This window comes from Aulonocara stuartgranti (genome assembly GCF_965226115.1).
Source record: "Aulonocara stuartgranti genome assembly, chromosome: 5".
In the NCBI taxonomy this organism is placed as follows: Eukaryota; Metazoa; Chordata; class Actinopteri; order Cichliformes; family Cichlidae; genus Aulonocara; species Aulonocara stuartgranti.
Window position 1 is genome coordinate 40,605,009 of NC_138943.1, and position 24,391 is coordinate 40,629,399.

The following is a 24,391-nucleotide window of genomic DNA, read 5'->3' on the forward strand; positions in this document are numbered from 1 at the left end:
GTTATGGAAAGAAGTGTGAACTTGAGAAACTGAACCAGTTAAAAAGAGTATATTTCACTGATGTTGTGAAATAAGTAAATGTAATTGATGTGAATGAGGAACCAGCTGAACAGTATATTGAAAGCTCATGTTTAGTGTTTTATAGCATTTATTTGTGTGAAATAAATCAGACTCAGACACGTTCTGGAGGAAAGCAGAGACGCATCGTGTCTTCCTTACTCTGCTCTTCACCTGCTTTTACAGGTAACATATTTGTCATCGAGGTCTTCATCCTTGGGACCCGTAACATAGTAACTTCTTCATTGTTATACTTCTATAGTTTTCCCATTTTGTGAGCTGTGGATGTGGAAAGTGTCTCAGTGACACATCCACATGAAAACGGCGTTACCTTCGTGCATTTGCACGTCAAATGAACGAGCTGTTTGGACTTTAACGTCACAGCTGATGCTTCGATACTCGAACTCAAGAGTTCAGCTTCCACTCAGAGGTACAAGTACACACAGCAAAGATAAACGTGTACACAAGGTGGAACCCACAAGTGCACAGCTCCAACCAGAGATGGGAAGTAATCCGATTACTTTTTTCAAGAAACGAGTAAAGTGAGGGATTACTATTGCAAAAAAGGTAATTAGATTACTGTTACTTTCCCGTAAGCACGCTGCGTTACTGCGTTACTAAAACCGCAGCTGTGTGCAGATGAACAATGGATAATCTATCGAGTGTGGAGAGAGTGTGAGCGTGCAGCGTTTAAAGCGTGGAAGCACTGACCTTACTTTGAGTTTGACTCTGTAAAAAGTGACAAAAACATTAGCATCCGCTGTTCACTGCGTGGGAAGACAACATGCTCACTCACTATGTGTTAATGGGCATGCTTATTTATAACTTTGATAAAATGTCATAAAAATAATTCCATGCCAGCTCACCATTGGTGATCAGGTAGTTTCTGTTCCAGTTCCAGTCCCATAAATCATGAAGCTTGCTGCCAGAAAAGCTTCAAATCTCCTTTGAAAGCTGTTTGTGGTCTTGATTGTGGGAGCTTCAGTTGTCTGACTCCAGCTGCCACACAGTGCTCACTGATATCATTTGCAAAAACCCCAGTGTGACAATATTTATCAGTGAAGCAGAAATCAGGAAGTGACGACTTTTCTTTGAACATTTTCTAAGGCTAAGCTGTGCTTTCTACCACAGTTGGGAATTTCCTGGTTTACAACAAATTATTGTGTCAACACCGCATAAGATTTCAAACTACAGGAAAATCACTGGAGTTATAAGAGGCAGACAACGACACACACACCACATGCATGCTGTTGCTATTTATTGTGGATTAACCTGTCAAGGGCAAGAACAAAATAATTCTGCCTCAAATACAGGAAATCATAGCTTTCCTGTATTTCCTCCATTGTTGGCATGCTGGTTAGTGCTGTTGCTCCACAGTAAGAAGGTCCTGGGCTAAATTATCCATGAATGTAAACGGCTGTGTGTTTCTATCTGATAGACTGGTGAGCTGTCCAGGGTGTACCCTGCCTGGTAACCTATCACTTCAGGGTTATTTCCCAGCCCTGCTGCAACCAGGATAGAGATAGGAGGATGGTAGTTGTTGTAGACCCATTCAGTTTCAATTGAAGGATTAAAATGTTCCAGGAGCTCAACTTACTCCATCTGAACATGTTTCAATCGTGTTTTATGAACATAACATGCAGGTTTACTGAATATGAAAAGGTTGTGTTGATTTAACTCAGTTGTTTAAGTTTCTGCCAAAGCAAAACCTTTGTGTGCAACCAGTGTCCACTATTGAATCAAGTAAATCCAACATGTTTTTGTCAGTGCAAGAAGGAGTTACGGTGCCTGTATTCCTGCACAATATTGTCCCGGGAGGGAGGAAAACTTTCTGGTGAAGTTTTGGTTGATTTTTGTGTTTTGCTTGACACTAGGTTGATTTTATCAGTGAGGTTTGGATTGTTTTCTTTCTCTAAGAGAGAGAAAGATGGTTTTATGCTTGGACATGTTTGCAATGGGCCCCAGTATCTGTTACTTTATTAGTATTTTATTGATTACGTTTGTTTTGGTTTTTTTTTTTTTAAATATTTTTATTACTTTTCCAACAACATACAAAGGTAGTTTCCAATAATATGCTGTTGTAATAGAAACCCTTTTCCCCCACCCTCACCTCCCACTCTGCTCTCTTCCGAACAAAGAAAAAAAAGAACAAGCTCACATGAAATATATATACAATTGTACCATATGTGGCATTTATACATAATTCAAGAAAAAAAAAACAAAAAAAAAAAAGAAATAAGAAAATATAATCAATAGGAATAAACAATAAAAAATAGCATGCACATGCTAAACAATTTCCTCCTACTCCACTCTCCTACATAAGTTGTTCTATATTTACTACTTTTAAAAAAATTTTAAATGGCTTCCAAATTTCATCAAAATATATTAACTTATTTTTCAGAAAGTACGTAATCCTTTCCATTTCCATACACTGTGTCAAGGAGTTTATCCAAGCGCCAATAGCAGGAGGAATTGATGTTTTCCAATTTATTGCAATCATACGTTTTGCCTGTAATGTACAATAATCCATAAACTTAATTTGATAGGTTGTTAATTTAATATTTTTAGGATACACTTGTAGTAGCATCATTTCTACATCCAAAGTGATCTTTTTATTTAAAATTTGGTTTATTTTGTTCATCACCTCCTGCCAAAAGGCACAAACAATTCTACATTCCCATATACAATGAAAAAATGTTCCACGGGCTTCTCCACATTTAAAACATGTATCTGGTATTCTATTATTATATTTATTCAGTTTCACCGGTGTTACATATGTTTGCATGATCCAATTGTATTGTAGTAATTTTAAGTTACTGTTAATCGATTGTTTTTGAGCTTTTAAGCAAATTAACTTCCATGTCTCCTCAGAAATATTAATATTTAGGTCCTTTCTCCAAGCTTCCAACTTAGAAACTGATGTTTCTGAAGAGGCAGAAACAATCCAATTATAAAATGTTGAAATTAAGCCTTTATTACCACCTTTTTTCACCATAAACTCCTCTAGCTTACTTAACTGGGGAAAATTAAGGGATTTATTTTGCATAGATGAAATAAAGCTTCTAATTTGTAAATACTTAAAAAAGTGTTTTTGGGGGATTTGAAATTTTGAGACTAAATCCTCAAATGAGACCATTACTCCATCACAAAACAGATCACCCACTTTCTTAACACCTTTTACTGCCCAATCCTGAAACCCTGCATCCAACTTTCCTGGTACAAATAAGGCATTTCCCCAGATGGGGCTAAACTGAGAGAGATTGTTCTTAATATTCATCATTTCTTTTATTGTAAACCAGACTTCAATCATGTTTTGAACTATAGGATTATTTGTTTCTTTAACTGTTTGGATTTTGCAGAATATAAGTACAAATTTAATGGCATTTTAAGAGCATTTGCTTCCATCCCCACCCATGACGGGGTATTTTGGGATGAAAAATAAAATCTTATTGTCCTTAATTGAATAGCCAAATAGTACCAGTAAAAGTTGGGGCATTTCAACCCCCCTGTATCAAAGGGAAGGTACAACAAAGACAAACGAATACGAGGCTGCTTCTTGTTCCAGATAAACTCTCTGATTAGTGATGTTAATTTAGTAAATAATTCAGCAGGAGGAGCCAGTGGGACATTTTGAAACATATACAACAGTCTAGGTAATACATTCATTTTAAGAACACTTATCCTTCCAATAATAGATAGTGGTAGACTTATCCAACGCTCCAAATCTTTGGAAATTTTCTGTAGTATTATATTATAGTTAAGTACCACCACATCTTTTAATGAAGGAACTATTTTAATACCTAGATAGATGAATTCAGAGTTAACAGTAAAGCCAGATACATTCTGATTTACGTTTTGATTGTACCCTTGATTAAGTAACATTAATGATGATTTTGTTACATTAACTTTATACCCTGAGAAAACCCCAAACTGATCTAATAAATCCTTTACAGCGGGCACAGAATTTTTTAATTGCTTTAAAAATATTATGATATCATCAGCAAATAAAGCAATTCTATGTTCCTTTCTACCAATCCTAACACCTTGTATCTGTCCGCTGTTTCTAACAGCTATTGCCAGAGGTTCAATAGCTAAAAGGAATAAAAGTGGAGATAAGGGTGAACCCTGCGGGCACCCTCTTTTAATATCAAATTGTTCAGAGATTATCTCATTTGTCTTAACCTGAGCCACAGAGTGACAATGTTATAGCTTGATCCAATGCAGAAATACCTTTCCAAACCCAAATCTAACAATGACATCAAAAAGATATGACCGCTCAATTCTATCAAAAGCCTTCTCCGCGTCAAGCGAAAGAATGGCTGTATCGTCCTGCTCACTTTGATTATGAAGAATGTTTAAAACTCGTCTTACATTATGAAAACCCTGTCTATGTTTAACAAATCCATTTTGATCATCCCCTATAATAACTGGAAGAATACTTTCTAATCTTTTAGCAAAAATTTTACAAATAATTTTAGTGTCTGTATTGATTAAGCTTATAGGACGCATATTTTCACACTTATTATTTAGTTTTCCAGGTTTAGGAAGCAGTATTATCAGGGACTTCCTTAATGAGTCAGTAAGATTGCCATTATTAAAACATTCTATATACATATCTAAGAGGGGCTGTGCTAATTTATCTTTAAAATATTTGTAAAGGTCAATTGGCAATCCATCTGGACCAGCTGTTTTGCCAGCATTTAAGGAGTTTATTGCATCTATAATTTCATGTATACTAATTTGCCTATCAACATTTACTTTGTCTTTTTCTGAAATTTTTGGTATTTCAAGTTTATCTAGAAATAAAGATTGCATTCTAGTTACATTATTGAGTTCAGAGTTATATAGCGTTTCATAAAATCTTTTAAATGCATTATTTATCTCTAATGGGTCTACTATAGTATTACCATTTGAATTTTCTAATTTTGTAATTGCCTTTTCAGATTCCATCTTTTTTATACGCCATGCCAGGAGTTTGCTGGGTTTTTCACCTTGGTCATAGAATTGTTGCTTTAATCTCAATAAATTAACAGCTGCTTTTTCACTTGTCATTTCATTATATTGCGTTCTCAATAGTAATAATTCTTTTACAATATACTCATTGTTTTGACCTGATTGAAAGCTAATCTCTTCTAACTTTTTTATTCTTACTTCCAGATATTTTATCCTTTGATTTCTTTCTCTTGTTTTATTACTAGTATAGCTTATAATTTGCCCTCTTAAGTATGCTTTAAAGGCTTCCCATCTTACACTTGCCGATGTTTGATCTGAGTTATGTTCAAAGTATTCATTAATTTGCTTGCCTAAAAACTCAAGAAACTGTTTATCCTGCATCCACTTCAGTTGAAACCTCCATTCAAATCGAGTCTTGATCAGTTTTGGTTCTATGAGAGTCAAAGTAACGACTGCATGGTCCGAAATTACTATTTCCTTATACTGGCAATCTTTTATAAAATGAACCAACTCATTTGATACCAAGAAGTAATCTATTCTAGAGTACGCTTTATGTGTACCTGACCAGCAAGAATATTGTAACTTGGTTGGATTTTGATCTTGCCATATATCACTTAAATTTAACTCCTTCATGAATTGTTTGATCACCTTTCGTGTTCTATTGTGAGTATTATCCATGCCTGAGGATTTATCCTTCTGTGGATTCAGAGCACAATTTAAGTCCCCAGCAATTATACATTTACCTTGCAAGTCTGAGATTTTAAGAAATAAATTGCTATAAAAGTTTGGATTATCTTCATTTGGGCCATAAATATTAATTAAATTTAGTCTAGTGGAGAGTAGATTTCCTTGTATTATTAGAAAACGTCCATTACTATCCTTAAAAACGTGCTCAACTTGAAAAGGTATAGATTTATGAATCATACCTTCATACTGGCGCTGTTGTCTATATGTCTCTGCAGGTAGGTCCGGCAGGAAGGCTATCTTGTTGTCCTTATACGACAATTCCTTTATTGTCCTAGCGGCTTTCATAATGCCTTCTCGATCTCTGTAGCTTAAGCACTTAATTATAAAGGCTCTCGATTACGTTTGTTTGTGCTTTTGTTACAGTGCACTGAGATAAGAACATCTGAGAGGTGTGATCCACCGGTGGTGATATTTTGGTATTTTGTGAGTTCCTGATTTAACAAATCAGCTCTTTAATCCAGACCTGAGAGATTGAACTTTAAAGCGCTATAAAATATTCTTACTGGAAACAGTGGCAAAGTGTTTTTCTCCATGATTATAATGGGCTTGGGAGAAATTCACTTATATGGGACATTGATCACATGAGAAGTCCTGAGCCTAAAAGGATTGCAGCAAGTCAATCCAGTCCAAAAACAAGGAGCTGTTTTCCTTTAAAATTATGACGTCATCTTGCTGGTGATGGAGGCTCGAATAGGCTGCGCGTGAGACTCCATTATCAGCAATATCTGGTATGAATGTGTGTGGATGTATGCATGTGACTGGACTGTGATGGACTGACGACTAAAAGTTTAACTGACTTGATACTGAGACAAAAACGGTGCCGACTTTAGGATTAGTGAATGTCCACAACAATTCACCCAGCCTGTAGAAGAAGGGTGGAGGTTTTGTCTTGCTTTGTTTTGTTGTTGCAGGAGCAGAAGGATGACAGAGACTAAAGGGGGAGGCTGTAGCTTCACATGAGTGTGAGCTGCAGACTGAACCCTTTGGTTGCTAATGTTGAGTCACTGATGTTTGCATTAAGAAAATTGTGTTTTATTAGCTGTGTTTTAATTAAGGTATCACATTATATTGTTGGGAATGTTAAATGCTAAAGTGAAGAAAAGCTTTGATTTCACTCATGACTGAACATGTTATTATTAACCATAGCAGGCCACTGTAAAGAGTCAATTAACTGTTATAGAGGAAAAAAAGGCCAAAAACTCTGTTAATACCTATGAATAACAGGCAATGATAGACTTGTCACATTCAAAATAGAGATATGTAATAACAAACACGGGTCCGTGTCATTTAGGTTCTCCATTGAAATAGTCAATCATTTAGAAAAGTAGAATATATATATATATATATGTCTCAACGCTAGAGCAGGGCGATATGGCCAAAAATATTTATCACGATATATATTTGAAAATTTGCGATAACGATATAACCGACGATATAATTGATGCGAGACAAAATACAACTCCACAACATTACTAGCGCAAAAAGACAACCTTCCATTTATTTTCACTTAAACAAGAAGCTGGTTTTTATGTACATTAAAGCTTTATAAAAATGTAACAGTGCAAATGCAAATTCCTTGCTGAAAGTTTAACCAAAAGGCATTTCCAGTAGAAATGGGCTGACATATCCTGAGCATAACCATGTATAATATCCACTGAAGTTAAAAAGAGGTGCTTTGTAACATTAAACTGCAGTGTGCAGTACGCATTTTTCGGACCATAAGGTGCACGGGATTATAAGGCACATTAAGCGAAACAAAGCAGTCAGATAAATCAAACTTTATTAAACTCATTCTTCTTGCTTCCTCCACTTCTGTACCATTGATTCATTGATGTTGAATTCTCTGCAGCTGCTCTATTCCCATGTTGCTGCAGTATATTAATGACTAACCTCGTATTGTGGATGGATTATCTCAGTTGTTCTCCTGACTGAAGTTTGGTCCGTTTACAGTATCCTGCCATGCAATTGCATTTGTCTCTAACCATGAAGAACCTTCACGTTAACTTTTATAAGTGGAAAAGTGTTAGTGTTCGTCCTCCAGCTTCACTGTTTATGTTATGCTAACATAGCTGTGTCGCTAGCGATCACGTAGCACATCATTATATACCAGCTAGCCCAACTTCAGTAACCCTACAAACGTCACTGCTGTTTAGTTTCCTGTCTTCATTTATGTTGGAAGTGATAGCAGAGCTGTACGTTTGATTTTTTTCAGAAATCTCTCAGTCAGAACATGCTATATCATGCTTAGGTAACTAGCGAAACTAGCGAGCTAACTTCCGCTAGCTTCCTGCTAACTTCTAACTCCGTTAAATGTAATAACTTTTGTTTTCATGGATGCCTGGAAGTTAAACTTTATAGTTACACCTGGTAAAGCAGCAATGCTGATCGTTTTATTAAAGATGAAAGAATTTAGACAGTTTTTAACTCTTAAGTGATGCTGCAGTGTTGTTTGACCTGAAGAATACGGAGTTTAGGACCCAGATTACTCCCAGATTTAAGAGCATCTTAGTCCGACAAATATGACAATAACGACGGCCGCTTGCATGTTCTGCAAAAAAATGTGCTTTGTTGTGTATCTGACGGACAAACACCAAACCAGTTCCACATCACTGAAGTTGCACCATTTTTACAAACCAATTCTGGTTCATCTGTTTCACTCAACAATCGGCCATGTGCGTATGAAAACAAAGGCACTGCGCATGCGCGTTTTACTCCCATTCTATCGCGATATTTCATTTTCCTATCGTTGCCTAACATTATACCGGTATTACCGTGAACGGTATAATATGGCCCAGCCCTACTCAACGCTGTTTCTCAATAATATTAAAAACCTAAAAACTATTGTTGTGGAAGATAGAAGTCACTGTGACAGCCCTCTGACTGTGGAGGATGTTTGTAATCCTATTTCTGCACTTAAGGCCAACAAATCTCCCGGCACAGATGGTTTAACTGCAGAGTTTTAAGAATCATTTTCTAATCTCCTGGCTCCGTTCTTACTGCAGCTTTTCATAGGAAGTGTAGAGAATAACATCCTCCCTCCTACTCTTACTCAGGGTCTCATAACACTTATTCCAAAACCAAACAAAGACTTACTTCTTATTGATAATTGGAGACCCATCTGTCTGCTCAATGATGACTATGAGATTATGGCTTTAGTACTTGCTAACAGAATGAAAGAGTTCTTGGACACAATTATCGATGAGACACAATCAGGCTTTATGAGAAACAGACACCTTTCTAAGAACATGAGACTGGTTTTAGATCTACTTGATTACTCTGATTTGGTATCTGACTATAGCTTCATTCTCTTCCTGGATTTTTAAAAGGCTTTTGATACAATTGAACATCAATTTATTTTCCACTCTTTGGAAAAATTTGGCATTTTTCTGTAAAGCTATCAAAACCTTGTACACGAATGGCAATAGCTCAATTAAAATGATTAAGACTCCACCCCGAGATTTGACCTGTTATACATGGAATCAGCACAGCTGATAAGGAGCTCATCATCAGCCAGCTAGCTGATGACACCACACTCTTCTTGAAGAATGCAAATCAAATCCGTCCAGCCCTTAGTGTTATTAGTGATTTCTCTGAGGCATCTGCTTTATGTCGAAATCTAAAAAAATGTGAATTACTAGCAATTAAAGGCTGCACTGCAAATGCTCTCTGTAACATTTCTGTTAAACAAGAAGTCACATATCCAGGACTGTTAATATCCAAAGACCAAAAGTCAAGATGCTCGTCAAACTTGTCAAACAGTGTTGGGGAATTCTCAATGGTGCTTGGTGCCATACCCTCAGGGACTTTAATGTTATATAAAAACACTGACAGCTCAATATCTGCCTCAGTCACTCTCCCTGATCCAGCTGAGTCAGCAGTGGGAAAAATCTGCTTTTCACAGGAACTTGGTAACAGCAATAAGAGAATACGTAGTTTATTCCAAGAAGATATCATGTCTCTCCCATATATAGAATATCTTACTGGAACCGACATGTTCCAGATATCACCTGGAAGACAGTCTGGATGATCCCATAAATATCTAATTGTGAACAAGGTGAAGGAAATCTCATATAAAATTCTTCATAAATGTTACCCAGCCAGTCACTATATGGTAACATTTAAAAGAGACATAAATACTAATTGAACTTTCTGTGGGGATCATCCAGAAACTGTGGCACATCTCTTTTGGTTCCTCTACACAGAGATTCTGGAAGAATTTAGCAGTTTTGTTATTGTCCATATTTTAAGGGAGTTTTCTTTACGATGGAAAATGTTTTATTCTTTTTCTTTAAGTTCCCCAGGAAGAATGATAAATGTTTTTTATAAAATATTTGTTAATACTTTTAGCTATTTTATATCCATAAATGTAAGTTTATTAATAAAACACCATATTTCTGCCTTTTTATAAGGATATGAATTGTACATACAATCAATTTCAGACTCAACCAACAAAAAGCCTCTCAGAACAATATTTATATTGTAACAGTTGCTATTGTAATGCAGTGTATCACCACATGGCAGCGCCTCCTGTCTCACGACTGGTGTCACCCCCTTTTTGTTCATTATTCGCACTCCTCCTGTAATGGATGCTCCCGTGTGTACGCGGACTAGTGTGCTCTTTAGTAATGTGTGGTAGAGGTAGCACTTTTATTTTTGATATTGTAAATAAATGAGTACTTTTTGGAAAGTCAGAAGCTGTTGCTCATTCGCTATCCACCTGCACACCTCCGCGGCTGGCTTCATCTCCACTGCACGTTACAATATGTTGATTTTATTCGCCTACTCATATCATAATTTTTTTACTCCTGGTTCTGTATGTTCATGTTCTGTTCTTTTGTAAACTTCATCTGTTTGTATGTTGTATACTCATTGTGTTTCAATAAAGTTCGATTTAAAAAAAGGTACGTTCTAAACGAAGCTTCAGACGTCACTGATCACGTGACTCTGGCCAAACGAATCAAGCCTCGACACGGTGCTTCTGAAGCAGCGCGTTGATCTTTCTGACACACGCACCGGAGCGTCAGCTTCAAGCGGACCATCACTACGTCTCACATCTAAAGGTGTCAAGGTAACTTTGAACTGAGTTCAGTCAATCTGGAGTTTTTCCAAGTTTTCTGTTGCTCTCTGTGAGAGAAGAGCGTTAAAGGCGGGGCTCTCCAGAGTCCAGCAAAACAGGAAACCACAGCTGGGTGTGTGTAAGTGTGCAAACCAATAGAATGCATCGTGGTGGGGGGGGCATCACGGGCAAGAAAAAAATAAAATAATCGGTCGTACCCATGCTTCCCCGACGTCATGCCAGCGCATATTGGGAAATTCGTAGGCACCGATCGGTTTTCTATCAGCCATTTGCTGGGAGTAAGGGCGCCCTCCGTTTGCGAGGTGCGCCTGCTGCTGGCGGCACAGGGAGGAGAGGGCGGGGCGGCGGGGAGTCTCTGGCTGGCTGGAGCGGCATCTAATAACCAACTCGCAAAACAAAATAAAAACAACAAACAGATATTATGATACAGGCTTATAATCTGCACCGATGTTTTTTCTAAATTCTATAACGTGAGCGCGAGAGCCCTCGGTGCGCCTGCGCGCTGCTGAAGTCAAAGTAAACTTTATTGTCATCTCCGCTACAGACAGTCCAGCATATAGAGACGAGACGACGAGGCTGCAGTTACAGCGGTGCAAGTAAACAAACAATATATATAAGAAGAGTAAGAAAATAAATCTACACTTTAGGACTCGGGGTAAAGGATCAATAACAATTTAATTTATAATTTACAGTTTGATGATTTAAAGTCTCACACAACCCGTCAAAAGGGGCGGGGCCGGCTGCTTCCAAGTAGAGCGCATTTCATTTATAATGATGTAAATCCAAGCCCATCATGGATTCACGATCTGAATCCTGGGTTGTGTGAAATCCCAGAAATCAACCTTAGACAAAGTGAATCTGTGAACTAAGGTGTAGGTCTGTTAGGTTAATTGTGCTGATCCTCGGGTTGGGGGATTTGTGTTTGTACTGGAGCGCAAAATTCAAACCAATGGAAGATGGACAACAAAAGTTCAAAGCCATCAGGTGCTCAGGTTAGAAAAAAGAGAAAAGATGCAGGTAAGCAGACGTGTGATTGGATAATGGCAGCTCATCCTGAACCAATCAGACTAAACTCCAAACAATACATTATGTTACAGATTTTAATAGTAATTAGTCATTGTTACTTGTTGATTTGTCCTTTTCTCATTGTGTGACGAATTATGACGACTGTTTGGTAGCTGTTATTGTCTCTCTCTCTCTCTTCATGTGCGTTTCTCTGGTGAAACAATAGTTTTGTGTTAATGTTAGGGCTGCACGATTTTGCATAAAATGAGAATCACGATTTTTTGGCTTAGAATTGAGATCATGATTCTCTCATAACAATAAATAAACATAAAACAACAAATGTCTCACGTTTTGTTGTTGCAGCAAAATGTTGTCCTGCTTGAAATTCCGTCTCCACCGTTGCTCGACGCTGCGTGTACAGAGCAGGTAGTGCAACAATAGAAAAATAGTTGCGGGACGGCACTGTGTAGCGTTTGTCTAGGGTGTTGATCGTTTTCCTAAATCCCTCGTTTTGCACAGTGTTGATGGAGCCATATCTTTGGTCAGGTGATAAGTGATAGCCTCCGTAATGTCTTTGTGCCTGCGGGAGTTCGACGTGTATAGGGAAGCGCTGTATAAGGTTCCCGTTATTGATGTTTGGGTGGTTGACCGGGACGGATTTTCTCCTGTCACTTTCTCGTCATCCCTGACGTGCTCTCCGTTGTTTTTTCCCTGCTAATTTTAGCATCACACGGCACAGCTTCTGTATCACGTGGTATAAGGCTCCGCCCTTGTCATTTGTTGAGCAGGAAGAGTGAGCGCTTGTTTTCATGCAGAGTACGTCCCGGATCAAAATGTGAAGTTTTACAAATCACCACTTCTTTAGTGAATATCATTTCAGTCTCAGACAACCTCGTTTCTCTTACAGAGGTTGAATGCACCTTCTGCGGATGGCGGTACCACACAGTGTGCGTGGACTTCCCCTGCACAGAAGGCAACTACAAATGCTGTGAATGCTAAATAAACAGAAACAAATGATCCCTGTTGTCTTTGCTTGATGATTGGTTTGAGTCTTGACAATCCACATTGCTGGCGTTGCATCTTTCAATGCTAGCAATGGCAGGTATCAGTGCTCAAACCTTTTGTGTTTGTTTCCAACAAGTTGCCCACCTCGGGAAACAAAAATGTGTTCTTTTACTTGTCAGATGAACATATGAGACACTTTGACTCTTCAGTGCAGTGTGGAGCCTAACAAAGATCTGTTTTGTGTCCCAGCTGATCAGCAGGAGGAGGAGAGTCTGACGGAGCAGCAGAGGAACATTTTCAGCTACTTGGACTCAGCTCAGCCACTACAGAGGAAACAATGAGCTCAACACAGAAGGTGACAGACAGAGCAGGACCATATGACCAAAGATATTTATCACCATATACATCTGAACATTTGCCATAACGATGTAGCTGACGATATAATTGACACCAGACAAAATACTTTACAGCTGCACAACTTTATTAAAAACCCATCGATGTATTTTCACTGAAACAAGCAGCTGTTGTTTATGTGCATTAAAGTTATATAAAAATGTAACAGTGCAAATGCAAATTCCTCGCTGACAGTTTAACCAAAAGGCGTTTCCAGTGGAAACTGGCCGACACATCCTGAGCATAACCATGTATAATATCCACTAAACTTCAGAAGAGGTTATACAGTTGTGGCCAAAAGGTTTGAGAATTGCATAAATATTGGAACCTGGAGAAGTTGCTGCTTAAGTTTTTATAATAGCATTTTGCCTGCACTCCAGAATGTTATGAGGAGTGATCAGATGAACTGCATCGTCCTTCTTTGCCATGAAAACGAACTTAATCCCCAAAAAGCCTTACCACTGCATTTCATTGCTGTCATCAAAGGACCTGCTGAGACCATTTCAGTGATCGTCTTCTTAACTCAGGTGAGAATGTTGGCGAGCACGAGGCTGGAGATCATCATGGCTGTATCCCGATTCAGGTTCTGCAGCTTTAAAGTCCTCAAGGGCCGCGTACTCAAAGACCGCTAAGGCCGAAGTGCGAGGCTCGTAGGCTCGTGAAATGGGACGTCTATCCTCCGTCGCGCTGCCCAGGTTGCCTAGCAACCATGATACTAACAGCTGGAAACGTTTCATACAGCTTTGTTTGACAGAAATGAAGGAGAACATATTTAGTTCATTTGTTTCTACATGAGCTCTGTGTGATTTGATGAGTATCTGAGGCTGAGACCACAGGACTGTGAAACATGATTGTTGGGCTTCATTTCTGTGCTGAACAGTCGTTTAAGATTAGCTGTAAATAACAATTAGCTGATGTTGTTCATGAGACTAAAGTCATCTCACTGTGGTAATGTAAATATAATATGGCCAATATTATAGTTATTATATTAATCACTTCACTCACAGACAAGTATCTGTGACAGTGTTTATATAGATGTATCATATATAAGAGACAAATATTGTTCATTTAATATGTTGGTACTAAATGTGGCTCAGTGCTTACATATATGTGTAAAAAGCAAATGTAGGAGCTGTGATAACTGTGTCTGATAGAATGAAGAGTCGACTGATATATGAAATATTCCTTTATTGGGTGAGAAAATCAGACCATGTCATAACTGCTTTAAGTCATACAGAATAGATATCAGAGCCTTAAACAGGCTGACGTCTGCTAAATGGGTCAAACTGGGCAGAAAGTCTACAAACACATAACATCCTTATAGAATATGATGTAACACTATAGATCAACTTAGCTCAGAATATATAAAGCATATAAACAGTTACAGCAATATGATGCAACAAACACAGCAGCTACTGATCCAAAATACTCAAAGCTTCATAGAACTGAAACCAACATTTATTTTTAGCTCCATCCTGCTTAGGGATGGGTATTGATAAGATTTTAACGATTCCGATTCCATTTTCGATTCTGTTTAACGATTCAATTCTTTAGCGATTCTCTTATCGATTTTTTTTTTTTTTTTTTAAAGAGAACACTAAGGTCGATTAGCTTAGAACTTTGTTTTATATCTTCTCTTTGAAGAAGATAGAAATTTAGGAGTAACATGGCCTTACAAACCCAACAGTGAGATCTTAAGAGATCCAGCCTACGGCTCTTCAATGGAGTGTCACAGGGTCCCCAGGAAAAAAAATTGTAAATGTAAAATAATAAAATAAATATTCTTCTGTAGCAATAACAAAGTATAATATAAATTGTTCTGTGGCAATTACACAAGAATATCCAGTAATGTCCCTGCCTACAATTAAACACATTCACTTACCAAAAATCGGGGCATCTGCTGTGGCAAATGGGTGCAAGCCTTTGACCACAAACTTAGACACTGCTCGGTGACATTAGTCTATCCTGGCCTGAAAGGAGACGCTACCGGTAGACTGCAGCGAGAACTGCCAGCGAGCGCCAGCCAGACTCTGTCTGTCTCTCTCATCATGGTCACCTACATGTACAGTAATGGCAGGTTTTGGAATAAGGCAGATCGCGCTAACATAATATGCACTGTTAGTTGATTATTTACCTGCCGCATTAACGGGAGAGGACGTGCAAACGTTAGCGCTGCTGCTGGGTTGAGAGTCATGAGTCCGGAGCGGTATTAAAAACACGTGTCATCGCGTGTTTTGTGAGCAAATGCTTTTGCATATTCGTAGTGTTTCCTCCCTTAAATGAAATATCTACTTTGCAAGTTGCCCTGTTGTCATTGGTTCTCATCAAGTATAATCAAACTTTTGAGCATTTGAGCCGCTTAGGCGCCGTGTTTCCTGCCAGGTAAATGACGCTCCGCAACGTGGTGACGTCATTCGGGGCGACTGAAATCGATAAGGGAATCGTTTGAAAAAATGGCAAACGATTCCAAGGAATTGAAACAGTGGGAACCGGTTCTCAACAAGAACCGGTTTTCGATACCCATCCCTAATCCTGCTGCTGATACATACTTTAGGTTTCTGAACATTAAACTTGTTGCTGCCTTTCATAGTGTGTAACTTGAAGGCCCTGAGTACTTTCTCCCACACTGAAAACACTGGGATGATCACATTATTTGAACATTACCTAATAAGACTGATTCAGCACAGACAGTTATGTTAAACTTTCCTAGCAGTCCTTCACAAACAGGGAACAGTCTGTCTATTCTCTCCATCTGTCAGCTGCTGCTGGCTCTTCCTCCTCCTCTTCCTCACACACTGCTGAGTTTGTCCTGGTGGATCATCAGGGCTGCAAAGCCTCACAGATGATGTGCAGCAGTGGGTCCCTCAGTCTGTCCTCACTCTGGACACTTGCAGTCGTCACACATGGAAATCAAATGTGTGATAAGCTGCAGGATTCAAACACAAGTGTAACTTATAAACACATGTTCATACTTTTATTCCACAATCAGAGAGAAAGAAACAGAGAGAGAGTGCAGGACAGACAGACAGGTGACAGTCTCAGGTGTACACACTGCTACACAACAGCACAGAGAAGCAGGATTTAGTGTTTGTGTTATTACGAGTGTAAACAAGAAGAGTTCCAGATGGTGCAGTGGACACATGTGTGACTGCTGTGATTAAAGCATCTTTCTTTCAGCTTAACGAGTGAACCGTCAGCTCGTTCAAACACACGTTAAAGTCCGTTTGGCTCGACACCACCGAACAGAGACAGCAATATAACACAGCTCACATTAACAGTGCAGTGGATCCTGCTTGTGCCGTGATGTTCAGGACTGCAAACCGAGCAGCATCACTGACTTTCAGCTTGTTGTGTTTGTGGATATATGACTGACTTTAATTATCCACAAAATCATCACATTCTCTGTCAGATTAAGGTCGACTATTGAACGGCGTATATTTAAAAGGCTTTAAAACCAAGTTAACGCTGAAAGTACAAACATCACTAATGTCACATAACTCTGCCGACAAGGCATAGCTATGGCTATGAAATGCTCTTTGTGTATCACTTCTTCATTATGAAAGATGTCATTAATGCACTAGTAATGTCTCATCTGGAGTATTGTTCAATCATTTGGTCAGCAGCTAATGAGACAGATCTTAACAGACTTCAGTTAGTCCAGAATAAGGCGTCCAGATTAGTGTGAAGATGTTCATACTATACTAATATTGATAAAATGCATAATAACCTTTCTTGGCTTCCTGTACAGGCTAAAATATTCTATGGCTTACTTGTAGTTCTAAAGAAAGCAATTCTGTTAAACACACCACATTTATTCTGCTCAGCTGCAGTATCCAGATGAAATACATCATCATATTACACAGTTTTCAACAAACTGCAATTTAGTAAATGCTCGAGTTAAAAGTAACGTTTTGTAAAACTGTTACATTTAGAGCAACTTTTAAGTGGAATAAGTTGCCTTAAAAAATTAGAGAATTATTCAAAACTTCAATGAACACTTAAAAGCCGATTTACAGAGCTTTTAGTTGTTGTAAATATTGTAAGACATGATTTGTTTTTGAAATTTGTGTAATGTGCCTCAATGTTATTGATATTATTATTATTATTATTGATTGCTTATATTTGAACAATTGTGAAACCTCACTGTGGATGTAAGAGTGAAATTATGTGGATATCTTGAATCGACTTTATTGTGTAATATTTTGTGTGAGTATTTGACGGAAGACGAGCAACATCTGTTGTGGAAGCTAACGGGGTTCCTTTAGAATAAACAAACATAGGATTTATTATCACTGAATAATTCTGTATAAATCTACACAAATTATAGAAATATGTAATAGGAAACAACAAAATAATCTAAATTATAAAATAATGTGTGTGTGTGTGTGTGTGTGTGTTGTGGAGCAGGGAAATTATTTTACTGCTATTGTTAAATAATCATCATTATTACCATTGCATTAATAATATAATCTGTAGTTTATATTGCATTCAGAGGTTGAACAGTGTGTCTTTCAGAAAAGACTAAAAGTCACAGGCTGACAGGAAACAGGCTTGCAGAGAGTTTGCAGAAGTGAAACCAGTCTTAGGTTATTTTGAGCAGCAGGCCAGACGAGGCCATTTGAATTACTAGGTTATTCAAATTGATCATTGCTTTAACAATGTAACAGATAGCTTTAAGAAGGCTTTAAGGTTTTATGCATACAGGCATTAAATTAACTTTGTATTCCAGGTGCAGTTAGAACTATTTTATACATATTGCATATCTGTGCTTATTTGAGTTGATGTTCAGGTTCATTAATGGTCTAAAGCTTCACTAGTGAGAGTGTCTAGATGATCCATGCTGAGGGAAAACTAGAACATAGAAGGAATTGCAATACATGCTTACACAACAGTTCATTTTAATATCTTTTATATGTTCATATTCTTGTATTAAGCTTTTAGTAGGGGTTCTTGATTAAAACATTTATTTAGTAGATGACACATACATAGTTTCAGTTCGGTTATTACATATCTGAGGGTGGCTTCTGTCTCTCTGTCTGGTTAGAGGTCAGGAGCTAGTCGGCGAGGTGAAACAGGGTGCAATTGTGGTTAGCACACAGACACACACACACTCAGTTAGAGAGAATCATTTATAGGTAAAAGTTTAATCATGTTTTGCTTGGGGTTGCAAAAAGAGCAGTTTGTCGCAGAACTGCTGCTGAGGTGCCAAGATGACAAGCGAGCATCCGGCAGTGACAGGAAGCACCTGTTATGAAGATAGAAGACAATTGTTCTTTTAAATTGTGTCAAAAGTCGTTGTGGTTTTGATATTGACGTATGTGTATATATCCTGTCTGTGACGCATGAAGGGGCGTCAGTAAATCAAACCCTGACGGTATAAAATATCTGTTTATGCTTTGATTAAGTCGGAGATCACTTGCTGTCTGCGTACAGAGTGTTCTTCCCACACGTGTGTAGTCATTAAAATCATTGTTTGACCAAGAGCTTCTGGACCATGGTGGTTTGTACTCTCCTTCCTCAATTTTTGAACCTTAACAGTGTGTGTGTGTGTGTGTGTGTGTGTGTGTGTGCATGATTTTAGTGTTTGAACAGTCATGAATTATCTTTAACAGCAGGTTGGATGTAATGTGTTAGAACTACCAGCAGGTGGGGATAAGAGACCTTTAAGGTGTTTGGTGCCACGCTCCACCTTCAGGTTTAAAACTAGTGTTAATGGAGTTTGAAGGTTGAGTTTGTTCCACGACTGCATTTCACTCACTGCCTCTGTTTGTATCTCTGTCACTGCAGGACCAACATGGAGCCAGAAGTCAGCGCTCTCAGGAGGCCGACAAACCTCACAGAAGAAAGGGAGAGAAAAAACACACCTGTGACGAGTGTGGGAAGGGTTTTACTGTGAGGGCTTCACTAAAACAGCATCAGGTCATCCACACTGGAGAGAGACCGTTCAGCTGTGACTTGTGTGGAAAGTCTTTTTCCTTCAAGCCTTCCCTAAGAAAACACCAACTCATCCACAGTGGAGTTAAAGCGTACAGCTGTGATCAGTGTGGCAGAGCTTTTACTCGCAGTAGCCACTTACAGAGTCATCTAGTTACCCACTCTGGAATTAAGCCATACAGCTGTGATCAGTGTGGCAGAGCTTTTACTCACAGTAGCCACTTACAGAGTCATCTAGTTACCCACTCTGGAATTAAGCCATACAGCTGTGACATCTGTGGAAAAACTTTCAGCCAGAGAGGGCCCCGAAATAAACACCTACGCATTCACATCAGACATGATGTGTACTGCTGTGAACAGTGTAGCAAACAGTTTACAACAGACGCACACTTACAACGACACATGTTTACCCACACTGAGGAGAGACCTTATCGATGTGACCTGTGTGAGAAGACTTTTAAATCTCCACATGACCTGAGACAACACCAACAGATCCACACCAGAAAGAGACTCTACAAGTGCAGCTACTGTGAGGTATGTATTTATATTGTTATCTTGTCATTTTAGCCTGACTGTTTGGAACAAACAAAAGACCCTTATGAAAAGGACACCGAGGGAACAGTTTACCCTGCCCGGGATAGGGTTACCGGGGCCCCGCCCTGGAGCCAGGCCCGGGGAGGGTGCCCGAGGGCGAGCGTCTGGTGGCCGGGCCTTAGTCCATGGGGCCCGGCCGGGCACAGCCCGAAGAGGAGACATGGGCCCATCCTCCCGCAGGCCCACCACCCACAGGAGGCGCCATAGGGGTCGGGTGCATTGTGTGCCGGGTGGCGGCCAGGAGCGGAGGCCTTGGCGGACTGACCCCCGGCTGCCAAGACTGGCAATAGGGACATGGAATGTCACCTCTCTGGTGGGGAAGGAGCCTGAGTTAGTGCGTGAGGTTGAGAGGTACCGGCTAGATATAGTCGGGCTCACCTCTACACATGGCTTGGGCTCTGGAACCAGTCTCCTGGAGAGGGGCTGGACTCTGTCTCAGTCTGGAGTTGCCCCTGGTGAGAGGCGGCGGGCTGGGGTGGGTATTCTAATATCCCCTCGGCTTGCTGCTGGTACGTTGGGGTTTTTCCCGGTGGACGAGAGGGTTTGTTCCCTGCGCCTTAGGGTCGGGGAACGGGTCCTGACTGTCATCTGCGCTTATGCGCCGAGTGGCAGTTCAGAGTACCCAGCCTTCTTAGAGTCCCTGGGGGGGGGGGGTGCTGGAGGGTGCTCAACCTGGAGACTCTGTTGTCCTGCTGGGAGACTTCAATGCTCACGTGGGTAACGACAGCGAGACCTGGAGGGGCGTGATTGGGAGGAACGGCCTCCCTGATCTGAACCCGAGCGGTGCTTTGTTATTGGACTTCTGTGCTAATCACAGTTTGGCCATAACGAACACCCTGTTCAAACATAAGAGTGTCCATAAGTGCACGTGGCACCAGGACGCTCTAGGCCGTAGGTCGATGATCGATTTTGTAATCGTATCAGCAGACCTGCGACCATATGTTCTGGACACTCGGGTAAAGAGAGGGGCTGAGCTGTCAACTGATCACCACCTGGTGGTGAGTTGGATCAGGTGGCGGGGGAGGACGCTGGACAGACCTGGTGCACCTAAACGCGTAGTGAGGGTGTGCTGGGAACGTCTAGCAGAGGCCCCAGTCCGCGAGATCTTCAACGCACACCTCCGGCAGAGCTTCAACAGCATTCCGAGGGAGACTGGGGACATTGAGTCCGAATGGACCATGTTCAGCGTCTCCATTGCCGAAGCTGCTGCATTGAGCTGCGGCCGCAAGGTGGTTGGTGCCTGCCGCGGTGGTAATCCCCGAACCAAATGGTGGACACCAGAGGTGAAGGGAGCCACCAGGCTGAAGAAGGAGTCCTATCGGGCTTGGTTGGCCTGTGGGACTCCGGAGGCAGCCGACAGGTATCGACAGGCCAAGCGGAATGCGGCTCGGGCAGTGGCTGAAGCAAAAACTCGGGTGTGGGAGGAGTTCGGAGAGGCCATGGAAAAAGACTTTCGGACTGCCTCGAAGAGATTCTGGCAAACCGTCAGGCGTCTCAGGAGGGGAAAGCGGTGCTCTACCTGCACTGTGTATAGTGCTGGCGGAGTGCTGCTGACGTCGACTGAGAAAATTGTCAGGCGGTGGAAGGAATACTTCGAGGACCTCCTTAATCCCACTGACACGTCTTCCGAGGAGGAAGCAGAGTCTGGGGATGAGGGGAATGACCCGCCAATTTCCGGGGGCGAGGTCACTGAGGCAGTTAAACAACTCCTTGGTGGCAGAGCCCCTGGTGTTGATGAGGTCCGCCCCGAGTTCCTGAAGGCTCTGGACGTTGTAGGGCTGTCCTGGTTGACACGCCTCTGCAATGTTGCGTGGAGATCAGGGGCAGTACCTGTGGACTGGCAGACCGGGGTGGTGGTCCCCATCTTTAAGAAGGGGGACCGGAGGGTGTGTTCCAACTACAGGGGGATCACACTCCTCAGCCTCCCTGGGAAAGTCTATGCCAGGGTGCTGGAAAGGAGAGTTCGTCCGCTAGTCGAACCTCGGATACAGGAGGAACAATGCGGTTTTCGTCCTGGTCGCGGAACACTGGACCAGCTCTTTATCCTCTCCAGGATACTTGAGGGTGCATGGGAGTTTGCCCAACCAGTCTACATGTGTTTTGTGGACTTGGAGAAGGCATTCGACCGTGTCCCTCGGGGTGTCCTGTGGGAGGTGTTGCGGGAGTATGGGGTGTCTGGCCCATTGCTACGGGCCATTCGATCCCTATACAACCGTTGCAAGAGCTTGGTTCGCATTGCCGGCAATAAGTCGGACTCGTTCCCGGTGGGTGATGGGCTCCGCCAGGGCTGCCCTTTGTCTCCGGTTGTGTTCATAATTTTTATGGACAGGATTTCTAGGCGCAGCCAAGTGGCGGAGGGCTTTCGCTTTGGTGGCCTCAGAATCTCATCTCTGATTTTTGCAGATGATGTGGTTCTGTTGGCTCCATCGGGTGAGGGCCTCCAGCTCGCACTGGAACGGTTCGCAGCCGAGTGTGAAGCAGCGGGAATGAGGATCAGCACCTCCAAATCTGAGGCCATGGTTCTCAGCCGGAAAAGGGTGGAGTGCCCACTCCGGGTCGGGGATGAGTTCCTGCCCCAAGTGGAGGAGTTCAAGTATCTCGGGGTCTTGTTCGCGAGTGATGGGAGAAGGGAGCCGGAGATCGACAGACGGATTGGGGCTGCGGCTGCAGTAATGCGGACGCTGCACCGGTCCGTCGTGGTGAAGAGGGAGCTGAGTGTAAAAGCGAAGCTCTCAATTTACCGGTCGATCTACGTCCCTACCCTCACCTATGGCCACGAGCTGTGGGTAGTGACCGAAAGAACAAGATCGCGGATACAAGCGGCAGAAATGAGCTTCCTCCGAAGGGTGGCTGGCCTCTCCCTTAGAGATAGGGTGAGAAGTTCGGCCATCCGGGAGGGGCTCAGAGTAGAGCAGCTACTGCTCCACATCGAAAGGAGCCAGCTGAGGTGGTTCGGGCATCTGACAAGGATGCCCCCTGGGCGCCTCCTGGGTGAGGTGTTCCAGGCATGTCCCACCGGGAGGAGGCCCCGGGGCAGACCCAGGACACGCTGGAGAGATTATATCTCTCGGCTGGCCTGGGAACGCCTTGGTGTTCCCCCGGATAAGCTGGAGGAGGTGGCTGGGGAGAGGGAGGTCTGGGCCTCTTTGCTTAGGCTGCTGCCCCCGCGACCCGGCTCCGGATAAAGCGGATGAAGATGGATGGATGGATGGATGTTTGGAACAACTCTGCTCATTAAACTGTGTTAGCATGTTAGCAATTCTACTGCATGGAAAAGCAGCTCTGAGTGATTATTCAGATTTTCCTTTCAGTTATGATTTTAGTATTACTGTAGTATTATGGTGGTAGTATTGTAGTTATTGCAGCCCAGTAAACTGAGTGTGTTAACTGAAACAGTCAAATGTAGTTGGACGTCTGCAGAGATGCTCTTTATTTCAGGCGACGTTCAGGATACAAATGTTGAAGGACTGACTTACACTGTCTTTGTGTCTTTGTTTAGAAGCAGAGCGACACAGATGGATCCAGTTCTCAACCCTGTCATCACTGTGGTGGTGGGAAAGACTTTCATTGTGACCTCTGTGGAAAAACTTTCAGTCGGCAAAAGACCCTAAAACTACATCAACGTAGACACACTGGAGACAAACTGAAATACTGCAAAGAATGTGGGAGAAGCTTCACTACATCACATCACTTAAAACAACATGAACTGATTCACAGTGGGGTTAAAAAGCACCTCTGTGATCAGTGTGGGTCATCCTTCACCACTGCAGGTCAGCTTAAAACACACAAAGGAGTCCACACAGGAGAGAAACCACACAAGTGCAGACACTGTGAGAGAAGCTTCTCACAGTCAGGTAATCGTAACATTCATGAACGTGGACACATGGAAGGAAACTACAGCTGTGACCAGTGTGACAAGAGCTTCAGGAATCTCAGTTCATACTCTGCACACAAACGATCCCACGTTACTAATAAACTGTTTCACTGTTACCAATGTGCCCAAACATTCACCTCATTGTCTGCTCTGTGCAAACATCAGCGTGATCACTCAGGGCTGAAATCACTCCCATCACTGGATCACAGTGAATCTGAAGACACAGAAAGATCCTCTGGTTTCTGTGTCGGACTCAAAAAGCTTGAGATCAGGCTCCACAGAGTTCAGATAGAATCATTTAAACTTGTGTTGAACTGAACTGGTTGCTGGGCTGAACTTCTACATAATACAGATCTACATGGGATCTTCTTTTCTGTGTTTTACTGAGTCAGTTTTGTCCTTTTTTCTCTGTCCTGGTTTTGCTCGTCTGTAAATGATTGAAACTCAGTCAAATAGTTCATTGTTCTCCAGCAAAACGTTTTGGAAACTCATGTTTAACCTTTAAAACTCTGACATGTTTTAGCACACAAGGCTTCATCGGGGAGTTCACTCATGATTGGACCATGAGAACAAAGGTTTTTAGTTCTTTCAAAGAGAGTCTTGGAGATGTTTGATGTTTCTGTTTTTCTGAAACCACCTGAACTATTTTTCTTGCTTTATGTAGTGTGGAAGTTTTTAATGTTTCTTCATCTGTGATGTTCTTGAATGTGTTCACGTGAAGATGGTACAAATAAACTGTCCTTTCAGCTTTA

General features: G+C 41.3%; 1 protein-coding gene across 2 annotated transcripts; it reads left to right on the plus strand.

Moving 5' to 3' along the window:
* On the plus strand, nt 1–24,391 carry LOC309707014 (uncharacterized protein). 2 transcript variants are annotated; one of them, XM_082534096.1, is made up of 4 exons: nt 1–243; nt 13,094–13,199; nt 19,025–19,705; nt 23,265–24,391. In XM_082534096.1, the coding sequence occupies exons 2-4, from the start codon at nt 13,182–13,184 to the stop codon at nt 23,955–23,957; spliced, it is 1,392 nt and encodes a 463-aa protein (XP_082390222.1). In that variant the 5' UTR covers nt 1–243; nt 13,094–13,181; the 3' UTR covers nt 23,958–24,391. The 2 variants fall into 2 exon arrangements, with proteins under 2 accessions (XP_082390222.1, XP_082390221.1); XM_082534095.1 differs by lacking the exon at nt 1–243 and adding an exon at nt 10,107–10,825.

What these genes read in the sequence shown, in the direction of transcription:
- LOC309707014 (XM_082534096.1), top strand. An exon ending in ACAAGTGCAGCTACTGTGAG is followed by an intron (nt 19,706 to 23,264) that starts GTATGTATTTAT and finishes GTCTTTGTTTAG; the next exon opens with AAGCAGAGCGACACAGATGG.